The 18,908-nt window shown below is 48.4% G+C and overlaps 1 protein-coding gene across 1 annotated transcript in view; it reads left to right on the top strand.

The window, feature by feature from the left end:
* The first annotated feature begins 34 nt into the window (after nucleotides 1-34).
* lmx1a (LIM homeobox transcription factor 1, alpha) overlaps nucleotides 35-18,908 on the top strand; it is a 21,438-nt gene continuing 2,564 nt past the window's right edge. Inside the window, exons 1-7 of the mRNA XM_077017378.1 lie at nucleotides 35-603; nucleotides 1,270-1,450; nucleotides 6,743-6,957; nucleotides 7,573-7,748; nucleotides 9,340-9,417; nucleotides 11,616-11,697; nucleotides 18,210-18,380. Coding sequence (XP_076873493.1) covers nucleotides 597-603; nucleotides 1,270-1,450; nucleotides 6,743-6,957; nucleotides 7,573-7,748; nucleotides 9,340-9,417; nucleotides 11,616-11,697; nucleotides 18,210-18,380 — 910 coding nt within the window. The 5' untranslated portion in view covers nucleotides 35-596. The remainder of the gene's footprint in view (nucleotides 604-1,269; nucleotides 1,451-6,742; nucleotides 6,958-7,572; nucleotides 7,749-9,339; nucleotides 9,418-11,615; nucleotides 11,698-18,209; nucleotides 18,381-18,908) is intronic.

An 18,908-nucleotide genomic window follows, 5' to 3' on the forward strand; every position in this document is an offset into this window, starting at 1 on the left:
TTTCATTAACGTCAGATGTCAGATGTGGTCGGTAGATGGCGATATTTGGCGAATTTAATAGGCTTGGCTAATTGGAAGCCCTTAACAATTCAGCAACTTTGTAGACAAAATAATAGTTTTTCGAATGTTATGTAGAAATAAAAAGTAGACATGTGGCATATATAATTACCTGTATGTGTTTAATAGATATGTTAGAATCTAAAATCCACGCGAAATGTTTATTCATAACCTATAAAGAGCAGTGATTTATTAATAATAATCTTTTACTTTAATAATCCTCTTTCCTTCATTCTTTCTTTCCTCAAACGGTATGACATGAAACGTAAAGCAAACAGCTTTATTTATTGTAATGATTTACAAAGAAGTGACAAAGCTCATTATCATCGATATTTTGGCATTAGTAAGTCTCAGAGTGGAGAGGTCTTAGGCAGAGGTGGATGGTGCGATGTCCAGGGCGGGAGCGCGCGTGAGGAGGCGGGAGCGCGCGCGGGAGGTGAAAGCTGACACAGTGTCGGTAGGCAGCGCAGGTGCGGACACGCTCAGATCCATCTCCGAATGCGTTAACACATCGTTGAGGTGAAAACCGAGCGTTTTTCATGTACGGTAAGTTATAAAATGTTGTATATATTTCGATGTCCAACGTGTATAGTGTATAGAGACGTGCTGAGCAGTTTAGAAAATGCTCTTAATTAACCTGCAAGTTTATAATGTTGCTAGCAGTGAACATGTATCAGCTAACTTGTGACTTCAGGTGAGGTTTGTGAAGCAATAAACGAATTTAAATGTCTCGCAGTCTCGCTACCAAATAACACAGGTTAATCAAATAACCATTTTATACATTTAGAATGTCTGTACGGTTGTATTAAGACTTTTTGTGTGTTTTATGTTTATTTGGTCAGAAATTTAGTTATCGTGATAATTTCCTTTTCAGACTGTATTACTTGAAGAGTATGGAGGAAGACTGTCTCACTTAGATTAAACAAATTAAACAACTCATTTAATAATCTCTTTATTGCTGTTTATTACTCATTAATATTTATATTATTGCCAGATTTCAAATTGTAAACCCACTTCGCAAAAAAACTGTCAGAAACGTTCTTGACTTCTTCATGTGTTTTACATGTAGGTTAGATCAGAAAAACTGGACTGTATAGATATATTTATTTAAAATGTTTTATCAAACATGTTATGGCACCGAACCATTTAGTATTCACAGAAACCTTAAAAACAAATGACGGGTAGTGACGGGCGTGACTTTTTCCCGTCCAGGTTCTACGCAAACCCCCGTGTGTGAGGGATGTCACCGTCCTATTCGGGACCGGTACCTGTTCCGCGTGCAGGACGGACTGTGGCACGAGCGGTGCGCGAGCTGCAGCGCGTGCCGCCAACCGCTGCAGAACACCTGTTTCCTGCGAGGCAACAAACTCTACTGCAGACGAGACTATGAAAAGTAAGACGCTGATTCATTTCTACTCAAGTGTGAAGTATTGGTTTAAAAGTTAGAAATGGTTCTCCACACAAATCCTGCAGGTGTTTACCAATACCACACGGCCAAACGTGTCCGATTAAAGTTAGTATTGCTTTTTATTAGGGTCGCTTTTTTAACATGTTGTCCTCTTTAATTCTATATCCAGTTTACCACAAATACGATATCTGAAGTGGAGGAACAGTCTTTTGAACATGGGAATGCTTCATGATTTCTGTCCCTTGGCCCTGAACACACGAAATCCACACGAGTCTGTTGTTCAAATGCGGAGTCACCGCCCTCTAAGCAAGACAATAGATTCATAAATGTTATTATATAAATTATAAGACAATGTAAAAACATTTAATAAAATTGAACAAGAAACTTTAGATTCTTTCCTATTATTGAGTTTAATTAATATGTTTTGGATTTAAATAGTTTCATGCTAAACAACTGATTCACAAAACATTTTGTTGCATATAGTCTGATAAATAATGTGTAAATAATGGTAAGATTTAATGTTTTGTTCTGGTTCATTGAAACAAATTAATCTTAATCTGTTCAACATCTGTAATTGTTCCAAGTCTATAAGGACATAATAATAATAATAATAATAATAATAATAATAATAATAATAGTAGTAGTAATAATAATAATAATAATAATAATAATAATGCCTAGAAAGAGGATAAGTAAATAAGTAATTATTAACAACAATAGAACTGTCACGTGAATGATATTGTTAGCAGCACCATATATCGAAATAGGCTACGTGTTTTTTTTTTTTTGCAGAAAAGGAAAAGTTTTTTTGTGTTTGCAATTTCCAGATCAATATAATGCCTTTATTTTAAAACGACGGCGGAATATATAGCCTTTACTTTTGCGATCTTCAATTGTTTTGCGTTTATTTTGCAATCGTTCAACAAATTGGTTCTGGAAGGTCTTGTTTGTAAGATAACTTAAATGGTTTGATAATGCGGCGGTTCGGGAGACAATTTAAAACTTCGATTCGGACGAAAATAGTGTTATTTCATGTGAACGGAAATGAGTGTGTTCGCATGTACTCTGGGTGTGTGTGCGTTAGAATCCTTGAGCCACATCGGGGACATACAGGGACCAGACGATAGCAGATCTGACAGGGGAAGCATAACGTCAGAAAAGTTCCTGCTAAAGCTTCTGGAATAATCTGCCATGCCCAGAAATGGCCTGAAATCTTTCTTTGTGATAGGAACAAGGAACGTAACACTATCTCTAACATATTAACACTATCTCAAACATGTCAACACTATCTTGAACATATTAACACTATCTTGACCATATTACCCTTCAGTGTCTTCAAATGGACAGAACCTTTTTTACTTTAATGCTCTTGAAGTTCTCTAGTGGGAAGTTTACAGTTCTTCTGCTAGTGTGTTGTACTTTTTGCATAAGCTTATTTTTCTTTCCGAACTTAACACATTTCAGCCAGTGTGTGTGTGTGTGTGTGTGTGTGTGTGTGTGTGTGTGTGTGTTGATGAATCATGGAGGGCTGTAGGAGCACTGGTAGCTGTTGGGGTTGGCACTGACATCCTGGAAGACAAGGTGACTGCAGAAGAGTCACAGTGGACCGAGGAATGCAGGCTCTCTCTCTCTCTCTCTCTCTCTCACACACACACACACACACACACACACACACACACACAAACACACACACACACACACACACACACACACACACACACACACACACACACACACACACACACACAGAGAGAGAGAGAGAGAGAGAGAGGGGGGGACCTGAACAGCACTACTGTCACATTGTCAAGATGTGTTAAATTAGCAGGACCCATCGGTGTGGTTACTGCAAGCTGGGGACAGCATATGGCCACCCCCTACTGGCTCACACACACACACAACACACACACACACACACACACACACACACACACACACACACACACACACACACACACACACACACACACATCTGACCCTCACACACATACACACATAGACCTCACAATGAGCCTCACACAGCTCCTACTGACCCTCGAAGAACACAGAAGACAGGACACGGGAGACAGGATAAGAGAGGTGGGAGACAGGACACGGGAGACGGGACATAGAAACAGGACACAGGAGATGGGAGACAGGACACAGAAGACAGGACACAGGAGACAGGACACAGGAGAGGGGACACAGACAGGAGACGGGAGACTGCTGTCCTTGAGAGTCCTCTTCTCCAGCCTCCACATTCAGACAGCTCTGTGCCCAGGTGTTTGCTAGTGCTGTTTCAGGCTAGAGGCTAAATTCACAGGTTTTATGGGAAATATGTCAGTATGTGTAGTGTGTTGATGTCAGTGTGTATATCGTAAAGTGGAGAAAGGTGCTGTAATGATAATAATAATTATATATATATATATATATATATATATATATATATATATATATATATATATATATATATATATATATATATATATATATATATAATTATTATTATCATTACAGCAATAATATATATATATATATATATATATATATATATATATATATATATAATTATTATTATCATTACAGCAATAATATATATATATATATATATATATATATATATATATATATATATATATATATATATATATATATATATATATATATATATATATGCGTGTCCGCACCATATATCAGAATAATGACAGTAAATATGCAAATTTGTACAGTCAGATCTTTCTGATATGCAAGTTTTCCTTCTTCCATGAGACACACACAAACACATACACATACATGAATGTACATATGCACATACACACACACACACACACACACACACACACACACACACACACACACACACACACACACACACACAGGTGGGCCATAAGCTAAAGTGATAATGATCTCAAAATGACCACTGAGCCTTTAATAAGTGTATTGCAGCAGGCTGTGAAAATGATTGAGGTCTTTAGGAGAAACAGGGAGTGGACCATATGCTCAGGGAACTGAGGAGGGGGAGTGTGTGTGTGTGTGTGTGTGTGTGTGTGTGTGTGTGTGTGTGTGTGTGTGTGTGTGTGTGTGTGATGAGGGTCTCAGACCGTACCTTGTGTTGAGGCATCTGTTTAAGTGGATGGCCGGTTCTGTTTCTGGTCCTCTCCAGGGTCCTGCTCAGCCATCCGTAAGCTAATATGACCTGACCAATTAGCCGCATTTGCAGCAGTCCAGTGCCGCCCACAGCCCTGCTGCCTAGCCGACGCCCACCTCCGCCGGGCTGCTGGGAGGCACAGCTTCCCGCCCCGCACAGTCACAGCAAGTGGGTCAGCAGGTGCCCCCTCAGCACTGCTGATACCGTAGGAGCTCCAACGAGATGAAGCTGCTTCTTCACGCATGCACAGAGCAATGAGGCAGAAGTGGCAGTCAGGGGGGTTAAATGGACTAGAGAACGCCCTGCAGTGACATTAGCAGGATGATATGTGTTGAGCATTGACATCGAGTTAAAAAACAACAACATAAAAATATGTTTCCCATTAGGGAGTATGACCACTCACTTGATGCAGTATTGTTAATTTAATAAGTTTTACTCCATTTCTTTGGCTTTTAATTTAAAGTAGTTCAGTTCAGATGTAATTTGATAGTGTAATGAACCACCCTAGTAAGAGTTCTCTATGAGTTAGTCTGCACTACAGCCTCTGTGTGGGAATCTGGTAGTTAAAGAAGCTGAACCAATGGCAGGTTGAGGTCTCAGTACGGAGACGCGTGTAGACCAATGCGCTCCAGCCAAGCGTTCGACACCTCGGAGTTCGTTCCTTCTCTAGCGTATCTGTCTGCATCAGTTGTTAAAAGAAAACAGGGTTACACCTCACGGTCTGTAGTGTGTCCACACTAAACCTGCAACCAGTGTTCAAAGACCTGGACACAGACCTGGATACAGACCTGTGAGATGATCTCCTGAAGGCTTGAACAAAAATCAACAAAACCCCTTTTAGGGAAAGTTAGACTCTTGTCTGTATTCACCCTAACGCTCTGTACGATGCTGCGTACAGTACGTTCTATCAGGTATTTTTGCACGACTGCAAATCTGTTTTCCTGCCTATTGCTCGAATGCAGGTTCTGAGAAAGAAGAAACACCAGGACCTGTTCACCGTCAGCTCATTGCAAAACACTTTGTGTATACGAGTGTGAGTCGTGTTTTACATACTGTTCACATCCTTTAAACGCACATAGTTACATTACGGCCACAGAGTGAATGGACAGTTACCCAACTCTGCCTGTCCCAACCTAACACAAAGCTGGGCTGGTTTCCCTGACGACCCCACAGCAACACTAATAGGTCTCAACAATGCAAGGGCTTGGGATGTTTTTACTCATCAGCAGAGGAATGTGTGTGTGTGTGTGTGTGTGTGTGTGTGTGTGTGTGTGTGTGTTGTGCATCTGGATGCATACCAATAATAATAAATATAATAAGGTATATATATTTTAAAAGTATAAAAACCAAATCTGACAGCAAAATCAAACATGTAGTATAATGAATTAAATGCATTAGGCTTCAATAAATTCTACCAATAAATAGTTTATGCTGGAGTAATATGGATATGTGACTAAGTAGAAATTAAATTGAAACATCAGAAATTTCTCTCACTCTGGAGGGTGTGAGTTTGTCTTGGAGATTAGAGCTGTCAGCCCCCCGGAGGGAGTCCCCAACCCCGCCCCCTACCCCGCCCCCTCGGGCTCGGCCCCCTCCAGGCGTGGAAATCCCAGCCCCGGTTTGACAAACAGAAAATGCGGCGTCTGCCAGGAGCACAGAGGGCATGCGGGCGTGGGGCCAGCGCTCCTATTGTCTGTCCTCGTTTAAGTGGAGCCGAGCTGCCCGCCTGGCCTGGCCCCTATTGCTGGGAGGCGCGGGGAGGCCTGGGCGTGGCTGGGAGGCGGGGGCGTGGCTGGGAGGCGCTGGAGCCATGGCCCGCAGAGCTTCCATTCTTCAGCGCTCCCCAGGAGCTCCGCCCCCTCCTGCTGCCCTGGAGCCGCCGGCTCCCTCTACGCCCCGCCTCCGGTTGCTAGGCGCAAGGACGGCCTGCTTACCGCTCTGAGGGCATGTGGGGGGGTGTGAGGAAACAAACTCTCTAAGAACCTTCTAACATCTGTAGGAACATTTTTCGGAAATTAAATTCCTGATTAAATGGAGAGTTTTTCAAAAGAAAAAAAACACTCTCCCATTTCTTCATGTCTCCCTCTATCTTCCCCTCATCCCACCATCCCCTCTATCCACAAATTTTCCTCTCTCTCTCTCTCTCTCTCCAGACTGTTCCTGGTGCAGTGCGGGGCCTGCTCTGAGGTCATCTCCCCGGTGGAGCTGGTGATGCGGGTGGGTGTGGGTTCCGTCTTCCACCTGCGCTGCTTCTGCTGTGCGGTGTGTGCGTGCAGACTGCAGACGGGCGATCGCTGCGTCCTGGTGGGAGAGCGGCTGCTCTGTGCACGAGACTACCAGCACTACAGACCCACCTCCTCCCATTCAGGTACACACACACACACACACACACACACACACACACACACACACACACACACACACACACACACACACACACACAGACTACCAGCACTACAGACCCACCTCCTCCCATTCAGGTACACACACACACACACACAGACTACCAGCACTACAGACCCACCTCCTCCCATTCAGGTACACACACACACACACACACACACACACACACACACACACACACACACACACACACACACACACACACACACACACACAGAGACTACCAGCACTACAGACCCACTGCTTCTGCATTTCCAGTATTACAAAAATCATGAGGTGAGTGTAACAGTCACCCTGTCACTGTAATCTTAGTGAGTGCTGTAGCACAGAATAAAGACCAGGGCCCAGTTTAAACCTGACTCTGTGATTTCATTGGTTGCCTGGATTTCATCTTACGCTTGTTTGCATAGTTTACTCATGCTGTCTGCAGGAGCTGAAAGACCTGGTCCTACGGCAGCAAGCACAAAAGCACTTTGATGTTTCTACTACATTTGAACATTAGTAGAAGACATCACTCATTGTCATATCACACACACACACACACACACATGCGTGCATGACTTGTTAATTCCATGTGCAGGTAGAAGTGAGGATGAGGATGATGATGAAGGCTGCACTCAGGGAGCAGGAGACACAGACTCGGGTGGAGACGTAGGGGAGGTCAGGAGACCGAAGCGACCCCGGACCATTCTGAGCACGCAGCAGCGACGCGCCTTCAGGGCGTCCTTCGACGTGTCGTCCAAGCCCTGCCGCAAGGTACACGCTCGCACGGCCCCGCGACCCCACGACCCCACCACCCCACCACCCCACCACCTCACAGTGGTTCCCGCCGCATCCTCACATGCAGCATGTAAACAAAGATCTGTGGCGGAAATGACGTTGGGGTCATAGGTCAGACATAGGTCACACATGTTTGTGTGCTTCTGGAATATGGAGTTACGGTCCTTCTCCAGTATGTTAGTGTGGACCAGACCTGAGGATGCAAACATCACACACACAATTTCATAGTAGTTTATGATTTTTGAAATAATTTACTCTTTTAATAATTAACATGCACATTTGAAAAGGATTTGAAGCATACAGTCATGACACACTCATACAGTCTGACATCACTCAAACAGTCTGACATCACTCATACAGTCTGACATCACTCATACAGTCTGACACTCAGTCTGACATCACTCATACAGTCTGACATCACTCAAACAGTCTGACATCACTCATACAGTCTGACACTCAGTCTGACATCACTCATACAGTCTGACATCACTCAAACAGTCTGACATCACTCATACAGTCTGACACTCAAACAGTCTGACACTCAGTCTGACATCACTCATACAGTCTGACACTCAAACAGTCTGACATCACTCACAGTCTGACATCACTCATACAGTCTGACATCACTCAAACAGTCTGACATCACTCATACAGTCTGACATCACTCATATAGTCTGACACTCATATAGTCTGACACTCATATAGTCTGACAACACTCATACAGTCTGACACTCATGCAGTCTGACTTTCATACAGTCTGACACTCATATAGTCTGACATCACTCATGTCAGACATTATGCAAAAAGGTTCTGGACTGCATCATAGACCACAAACCTCTCAGGAAGAGATTAGGAAGTTAAAAGTCACGAAACTAATAAGACCTCAAAACTAATAAGATCTCAAATCTAATAAGGCTTTGATGAAGGATTTTGCTTGGCTGCTGAAGGGAAAAAAATGAATCACATTTTGGAAGCCAGAAGCTCAGAGAGGAGTAGAGGAAGAGAAAGGGGAGGAGAGAAGGGAGGGGAGAGGAGGGGAGAGGGTGGGAGAGGAGGAGTAGGGGAAGGGGAGAGGAGCAGAGAGAGGAGAGGAGAAGGGAGAGGTGATGTCTGAGCTTGCATGTGACTGCATCTGGACTGCATGTGTGTTTCTCTGTTGTGACACGAGAGGCAGAACATTAGCCCACATAATCCACAGAACTCTCTCCTCTCCTGTGTGTGTCTCTCCCTCTTACCCTCTCTCTCTCTCTCTCTCTCTCTCTCTCTTCTTTCACCTTCTCTCCCTCTGTCTCTCCCTCTCTCTCTCTCATTCACTCCCTCTCCCTCTGTGTGTGTCTCTCTCTCCCTCTCTCTCTTTATCTCTCCTCTGTCTCTCCTCTCTCTCCTCCTTCTCTCTCTCTCTCTCTCTCTCTCTCTTCTTTCACCTTCTCTCCCTCTGTCTCTCCCTCTCTCTCTCTCATTCACTCCCTCTCCCTCTGTGTGTGTCTCTCTCTCCCTCTCTCTCTTTATCTCTCCTCTGTCTCTCCTCTCTCTCCTCCTTCTCTCTCTCTCTCTCTTTCATTCTAAGGTAAGAGAGACTTTGGCAGCAGAGACAGGATTGAGTGTACGAGTTGTTCAGGTCTGGTTCCAGAACCAAAGAGCCAAGGTAACGTGATTCCCCTCACACACACACACACACACACACACACACACACACACACACACACACACACACACACACACACACACACACACTGAAAAGATCATTCAAATTTAAATTATTTCTGTCAGCGTCCACCTTGCCCACCCGGACGTGCGCAGGGTTATCAGTTCCTGTAGGAAGACATGCAGCGTGTAGATGCCTCCGCTCAGCACAGTATCTCCTTACACGGCTCCTGTGTGTGTGTGTGTGTGTGTGTGTGTGTGTGTGTTCCCTGGTCTCCTGTGTGTGTGTGTGTGTGTGTGTGTGTGTGTTCCCTGGTCTCCTGTGTGTGTGTGTGTGTGTGTGTGTGTGTGTTCCCTGGTCTCCTGTGTGTGTGTGTGTGTGTGTGTGTGTGTGTGTGTGTGTGTGTGTGTGTGTGTGTGTGTGTGTGTGTGTGTGTATGTTCCCTGGTCTCCTGTGTGTGTGTGTGTGTGTATGTTCCCTGGTCTCCTGTGTGTGTGTGTGTGTGTGTGTGTGTGTGTGTGTGTGTGTGTGTGTGTATGTTCCCTGGTCTCCTGTGTGTGTGTGTGTGTGTGTGTGTGTGTGTGTGTGTGTGTGTGTGTGTGTGTGTGTTCCCTGGTCTCCTGTGTGTATGTGTGTGTGTGTTCCCTGGTCTCCTGTGTGTGTGTGTGTGTGTTCCCTGGTCTCCTGTGTGTGTGTGTGTGTATGTTCCCTGGTCTCCTGTGTGTGTGTGTGTGTGTGTGTGTGTGTGTGTGTGTGCGTGTGTGTTCCCTGGTCTCCTGTGTGTGTGTGTGTGCGTGTGTGTGTGTGTGTGTATGTTCCCTGGTCTCCTGTGTGTGTGTGTGTGTGTGTGTGTGTGTTCCCTGGTCTCCTGTGTGTGTGTGTGTGTGTGTGTGTGTGTGTGTGTTCCCTGGTCTCCTGTGTGTGTGTGTGTGTGTTTCCTGGTCTCCTGTGTGTGTGTGTGTTCCCTGGTCTCCTGTGTGTGTGTGTGTGTGTGTGTTCCCTGGTCTCCTGTGTGTGTGTGTGTGTGCGTGTGTGTGTTCCCTGGTCTCCTGTGTGTGTGTGTGTGTGTGTGTGTGTGTGTGTGTGTGTGTGTGTGTGTGTGTGTGTGTGTGTGCGTGTGTGTGTGTGTGTGTGTGTGTTCCCTGGTCTCCTGTGTGTGTGTGTGTGTGTGTATGTTCCCTGGTCTCCTGTGTGTGTGTGTGTTCCCTGGTCTCCTGTGTGTGTGTGTGTGTGTGTGTGTGTGTGTGTTCCCTGGTCTCCTGTGTGTGTGTGTGTGTGTGTGTGTTCCCTGGTCTCCTGTGTGTGTGTGTGTGTGTGTGTGTTTCCTGGTCTCCTGTGTGTGTGTGTGTTCCCTGGTCTCCTGTGTGTGTGTGTGTGTGTTCCCTGGTCTCCTGTGTGTGTGTGTGTGTGTGTGTGTGTGTGTGAGTATGTTCCCTGGTCTCCTGTGTGTGTGTGTGTGTTCCCTGGTCTCCTGTGTGTGTGTGTGTGTGTGTGTGTGTGTGTGTGTGTGTGTGTGTGTGTGTGTGTGTGTGTGTGTGTGTGTGTTCCCTGGTCTCCTGTGTGTGTGTGTGTGTGTGTGTGTGTTCCCTGGTCTCCTGTGTGTGTGTGTGTGTGTGTGTGTGTGTGTGTGTGTGTGTGTGTGTGTGTGTGTGTGTGTGTGTTCCCTTGTCTCCTGTGTGTGTTCCCTGTTCTCGTGTGTGTTTTCCCTGGTCTCCTCTGTGTGTGTTCCCTGGTCTCCATCATTCTCCATCATTCTCCTAGCCTCCCACAGAATTCACGTGCTCACCCAACATGGGCAGTCATGGTTTGGTGGTAGGGAACTGGTCTTGTGACCGGAGGGTCGTGGGTTCGATTCCCAGGCCTGAGGCCATGACTGAGGTGTCCTTGAGCAAGGCACCTAACCCCAACTGCTCCCCGGGCGCCGGGCAAGGGCTGCCCACCGCTCTGGGCACGTGTGATCCACAGCCCCCTAGTAATCACTAGTGTGTGTGTGTGTGTGTGTGTTCTAATTGCACAGATGTGTAAATGCGGAGGACAAATTTCAATTGCGGTGACAAATATTTAAATTTGACAAATATGGCACATTTAACTTTACATTTCACACCTTATACACACCTATCACAAAAATACAATACAATTCAAAGTGGGCGTGGCCTGGCTGGGCGTTAGTCCAGTAAATCCCCTCGTCTTCTCTGCAGATGAAGAAACTGGCCAGACGACAGCAGGAACAGCAGTGCCAGTCCCCACAGGAGCAGGGAGGCCACCGCCCACCTCAGCCAGGTACCGCCCACACCGCCACACCCACACCACACATACTGTACCCACACCACACTCACACACATACTGTACCCACACCCACACCACACATACTGTACCCACACCACACTCACACACATACTGTACCCACACCACCCTCACACACATACTGTACCCACACCACCCTCACACACACATACTGTACCCACACCACCCTCACACACATACTGTACCCACACCACCCTCACACACATACTGTACCCACACCACACTCACACACATACTGTACCCACACCACCCTCACACACATACTGTACCCACACCACCCTCACACACATACTGTACCCACACCGCCACACCCACACCACACATACTGTACCCACACCACACTCACACACATACTGTACCCACACCGCCACACCCACACCACACATACTGTACCCACACCACACTCACACACATACTGTACCCACACCGCCACACCCACACCACACATACTGTACCCACACCACCCTCACACACATACTGTACCCACACCGCCACACCCACACCACACATACTGTACCCACACCACACTCACACACATACTGTACCCACACCGCCACACCCACACCACACATACTGTACCCACACCACCCTCACACACATACTGTACCCACACCACCCTCACACACACATACTGTACCCACACCACACTCACACACATACTGTACCCACACCACCCTCACACACACATACTGTACCCACACCACCCTCACACACACATACTGTACCCACACCACACTCACACACATACTGTACCCACACCGCCACACCCACACCACACATACTGTACCCACACCACACTCACACACATACTGTACCCACACCACACTCACACACATACTGTACCCACACCGCCACACCCACACCACACATACTGTACCCACACCACACTCACACACATACTGTACCCACACCACCCTCACACACACATACTGTACCCACACCACACTCACACACACATACTGTACCCACACCATCCTCACACACACATACTGTACCCACACCACACTCACACACACATACTGTACCCACACCACCCTCACACACACATACTGTACCCACACCGCCACACCCACACCACACATACTGTACCCACACCACACTCACACACATACTGTACCCACACCACCCTCACACACACATACTGTACCCACACCACCCTCACACACATACTGTACCCACACCACACTCACACACATACTGTACCCACACCATCCTCACACACATACTGTACCCACACCACACTCACACACATACTGTACCCACACCATCCTCACACACATACTGTACCCACACCACCCTCACACACATACTGTACCCACACCATCCTCACACACATACTGTACCCACACCATCCTCACACACATACTGTACCCACACCACCCTCACACACATACTGTACCCACACCACCCTCACACACATACTGTACCCACACCACCCTCACACACATACTGTACCCACACCATCCTCACACACATACTGTACCCACACCACCCTCACACACATACTGTACCCACACCACACTCACACACATACTGTACCCACACCACCCTCACACACATACTGTACCCACACCACCCTCACACACATACTGTACCCACACCATCCTCACACACATACTGTACCCACACCACCCTCACACACATACTGTACCCACACCACCCTCACACACACATACTGTACCCACACCACCCTCACACACATACTGTACCCACACCACCCTCACACACATACTGTACCCACACCACCCTCACACACACATACTGTACCCACACCACCCTCACACACATACTGTACCCACACCATCCTCACACACATACTGTACCCACACCACCCTCACACACATACTGTACCCACACCACCCTCACACACATACTGTACCCACACCACACTCACACACATACTGTACCCACACCACCCTCACACACATACTGTACCCACACCATCCTCACACACATACTGTACCCACACCACCCTCACACACACATACTGTACCCACACCACCCTCACACACATACTGTACCCACACCACCCTCACACACATACTGTACCCACACCACCCTCACACACACATACTGTACCCACACCACCCTCACACACATACTGTACCCACACCACCCTCACACACACATACTGTACCCACACCACCCTCACACACATACTGTACCCACACCACCCTCACACACACATACTGTACCCACACCACACTCACACACATACTGTACCCACACCACCCTCACACACACATACTGTACCCACACCACCCTCACACACATACTGTACCCACACCACACTCACACACATACTGTACCCACACCACCCTCACACACACATACTGTACCCACACCACCCTCACACACATACTGTACCCACACCACCCTCACACACACATACTGTACCCACACCACACTCACACACATACTGTACCCACACCACCCTCACACACACATACTGTACCCACACCACCCTCACACACATACTGTACCCACACCACACTCACACACATACTGTACCCACACCACACTCACACACATACTGTACCCACACCACCCTCACACACACATACTGTACCCACACCACCCTCACACACACATACTGTACCCACACCACCCTCACACACATACTGTACCCACACCACACTCACACACATACTGTACCCACACCACCCTCACACACACATACTGTACCCACACCATCCTCACACACATACTGTACCCACACCACCCTCACACACATACTGTACCCACACCACCCTCACACACATACTGTACCCACACCACACTCACACACATACTGTACCCACACCACCCTCACACACATACTGTACCCACACCATCCTCACACACATACTGTACCCACACCACCCTCACACACACATACTGTACCCACACCACCCTCACACACATACTGTACCCACACCACCCTCACACACATACTGTACCCACACCACCCTCACACACACATACTGTACCCACACCACCCTCACACACATACTGTACCCACACCACCCTCACACACACATACTGTACCCACACCACCCTCACACACATACTGTACCCACACCACCCTCACACACACATACTGTACCCACACCACCCTCACACACATACTGTACCCACACCACACTCACACACATACTGTACCCACACCACCCTCACACACACATACTGTACCCACACCACCCTCACACACATAGTGTTCCCACACCACACTCACACACATACTGTACCCACACCACCCTCACACACACATACTGTACCCACACCACCCTCACACACATACTGTACCCACACCACCCTCACACACACATACTGTACCCACACCACACTCACACACATACTGTACCCACACCACCCTCACACACACATACTGTACCCACACCACCCTCACACACATACTGTACCCACACCACCCTCACACACATACTGTACCCACACCACCCTCACACACACATACTGTACCCACACCACACTCACACACATACTGTACCCACACCACCCTCACACACACATACTGTACCCACACCACCCTCACACACATACTGTACCCACACCACCCTCACACACATACTGTACCCACACCACCCTCACACACACATACTGTACCCACACCACCCTCACACACATACTGTACCCACACCACCCTCACACACACATACTGTACCCACACCACCCTCACACACATACTGTACCCACACCACCCTCACACACATACTGTACCCACACCACCCTCACACACACATACTGTACCCACACCACCCTCACACACATACTGTACCCACACCACACTCACACACATACTGTACCCACACCACCCTCACACACATACTGTACCCACACCATCCTCACACACATACTGTACCCACACCACCCTCACACACATACTGTACCCACACCACACTCACACACATACTGTACCCACACCACCCTCACACACATACTGTACCCACACCATCCTCACACACATACTGTACCCACACCACCCTCACACACATACTGTACCCACACCACCCTCACACACACATACTGTACCCACACCACCCTCACACACATACTGTACCCACACCACCCTCACACACACATACTGTACCCACACCACCCTCACACACATACTGTACCCACACCACACTCACACACATACTGTACCCACACCACCCTCACACACATACTGTACCCACACCACCCTCACACACATACTGTACCCACACCACCCTCACACACACATACTGTACCCACACCACCCTCACACACATACTGTACCCACACCACCCTCACACACATACTGTACCCACACCACCCTCACACACACATACTGTACCCACACCACCCTCACACACATACTGTACCCACACCACCCTCACACACACATACTGTACCCACACCACCCTCACACACATACTGTACCCACACCACCCTCACACACACATACTGTACCCACACCACCCTCACACACATACTGTACCCACACCACACTCACACACATACTGTACCCACACCACCCTCACACACACATACTGTACCCACACCACCCTCACACACACATACTGTACCCACACCACCCTCACACACATACTGTACCCACACCACACTCACACACATACTGTACCCACACCACCCTCACACACACATACTGTACCCACACCACCCTCACACACATACTGTACCCACACCACCCTCACACACACATACTGTACCCACACCACACTCACACACATACTGTACCCACACCACCCTCACACACACATACTGTACCCACACCACCCTCACACACATACTGTACCCACACCACCCTCACACACATACTGTACCCACACCACCCTCACACACACATACTGTACCCACACCACCCTCACACACATACTGTACCCACACCACCCTCACACACACATACTGTACCCACACCACACTCACACACATACTGTACCCACACCACCCTCACACACACATACTGTACCCACACCACCCTCACACACATACTGTACCCACACCACACTCACACACATACTGTACCCACACCACCCTCACACACACATACTGTACCCACACCACCCTCACACACATACTGTACCCACACCACCCTCACACACACATACTGTACCCACACCACACTCACACACATACTGTACCCACACCACCCTCACACACACATACTGTACCCACACCACCCTCACACACATACTGTACCCACACCACCCTCACACACATACTGTACCCACACCACCCTCACACACACATACTGTACCCACACCACACTCACACACATACTGTACCCACACCACCCTCACACACACATACTGTACCCACACCACCCTCACACACATACTGTACCCACACCACCCTCACACACATACTGTACCCACACCACACTCACACACACATACTGTACCCACACCACCCTCACACACACATACTGTACCCACACCACCCTCACACACATACTGTACCCACACCACCCTCACACACACATACTGTACCCACACCACCCTCACACACATACTGTACCCACACCACCCTCACACACACATACTGTACCCACACCACCCTCACACACATACTGTACCCACACCACCCTCACACACACATACTGTACCCACACCACCCTCACACACATACTGTACCCACACCACACTCACACACACATACTGTACCCACACCACACTCACACACATACTGTACCCACACCACCCTCACACACACATACTGTACCCACACCACCCTCACACACATACTGTACCCACACCACCCTCACACACACATACTGTACCCACACCACCCTCACACACACATACTGTACCCACACCACACTCACACACATACTGTACCCACACCACCCTCACACACACATACTGTACCCACACCACACTCACACACATACTGTACCCACACCACCCTCACACACACATACTGTACCCACACCACACTCACACACACATACTGTACCCACACCACACTCACACACATACTGTACCCACACCACCCTCACACACACATACTGTACCCACACCACCCTCACACACATACTGTACCCACACCACCCTCACACACATACTGTACCCACACCACACTCACACACATACTGTACCCACACCACCCTCACACACACATACTGTACCCACACCACCCTCACACACATACTGTACCCACACCACCCTCACACACACATACTGTACCCACACCACACTCACACACATACTGTACCCACACCACCCTCACACACACATACTGTACCCACACCACCCTCACACACATACTGTACCCACACCACCCTCACACACACATACTGTACCCACACCACCCTCACACACACATACTGTACCCACACCACCCTCACACACATACTGTACCCACACCACCCTCACACACACATACTGTACCCACACCACCCTCACACACATACAGCTCAATCGTAGTCCACACCCAGCAATTCAGAATGACAGACTGACAGTCTGATTGCTGAGACCTGTCTGGTTGTTTCTCCCACTCCTCCACAGCGCCCCCATGTGGAGATCTGCCAGCTGAGCTGGTGAGTGTGGGTCCCTATGTGTCTACAGGGCAGCAGCATCAGGAGGGGGCGACACTAGAAGCCCACAGCTTTAAGCTGGACCCGTTCCGTCAAGGCCTGACCCCACCCCAGATGCCAGGAGACCACATGAACCCCTACGGTAGGACAAGGCATTGACTCTGCCTTCACCCCAGCCCAACACTCCTTCACCCCAGCCCAACACCTCTTCACACTAGTTCAAAACCCCTTCACCCCAGCCCAACACTCCTTCACACCAGCTCAACACCCCTTCACACTAGTTCAACACCCCTTCACCCCAACCCTACACTCCTTCACCCCAGCCCAACACCTCTTCACACTAGTTCAAAACCCCTTCACCCCAGCCCAACACTCCTTCACACCAGCTCTACACCCCTTCACACTAGTTCAACACCCCTTCACCCCAGCCCAACACTCCTTCACCCCAGCCCAACACTCCTTCACCCCAGCACAACACCCCTTCACCCCAGCCCAACACCTCTTCACCCCAGCCCAACACTCCTTCACTCCAGCCCAACACTCCTTCACTCCAGCCCAACACCTCTTCACACTAGTTCAAAACCCCTTCACCCCAGCCCAACACTCCTTCACACCAGCTCAACACCCCTTCACACTAGTTCAACACCCCTTCACCCCAACCCTACACTCC

This window comes from Brachyhypopomus gauderio, chromosome 9 (genome assembly GCF_052324685.1).
Source record: "Brachyhypopomus gauderio isolate BG-103 chromosome 9, BGAUD_0.2, whole genome shotgun sequence".
Taxonomy (NCBI): domain Eukaryota; kingdom Metazoa; phylum Chordata; class Actinopteri; order Gymnotiformes; family Hypopomidae; genus Brachyhypopomus; species Brachyhypopomus gauderio.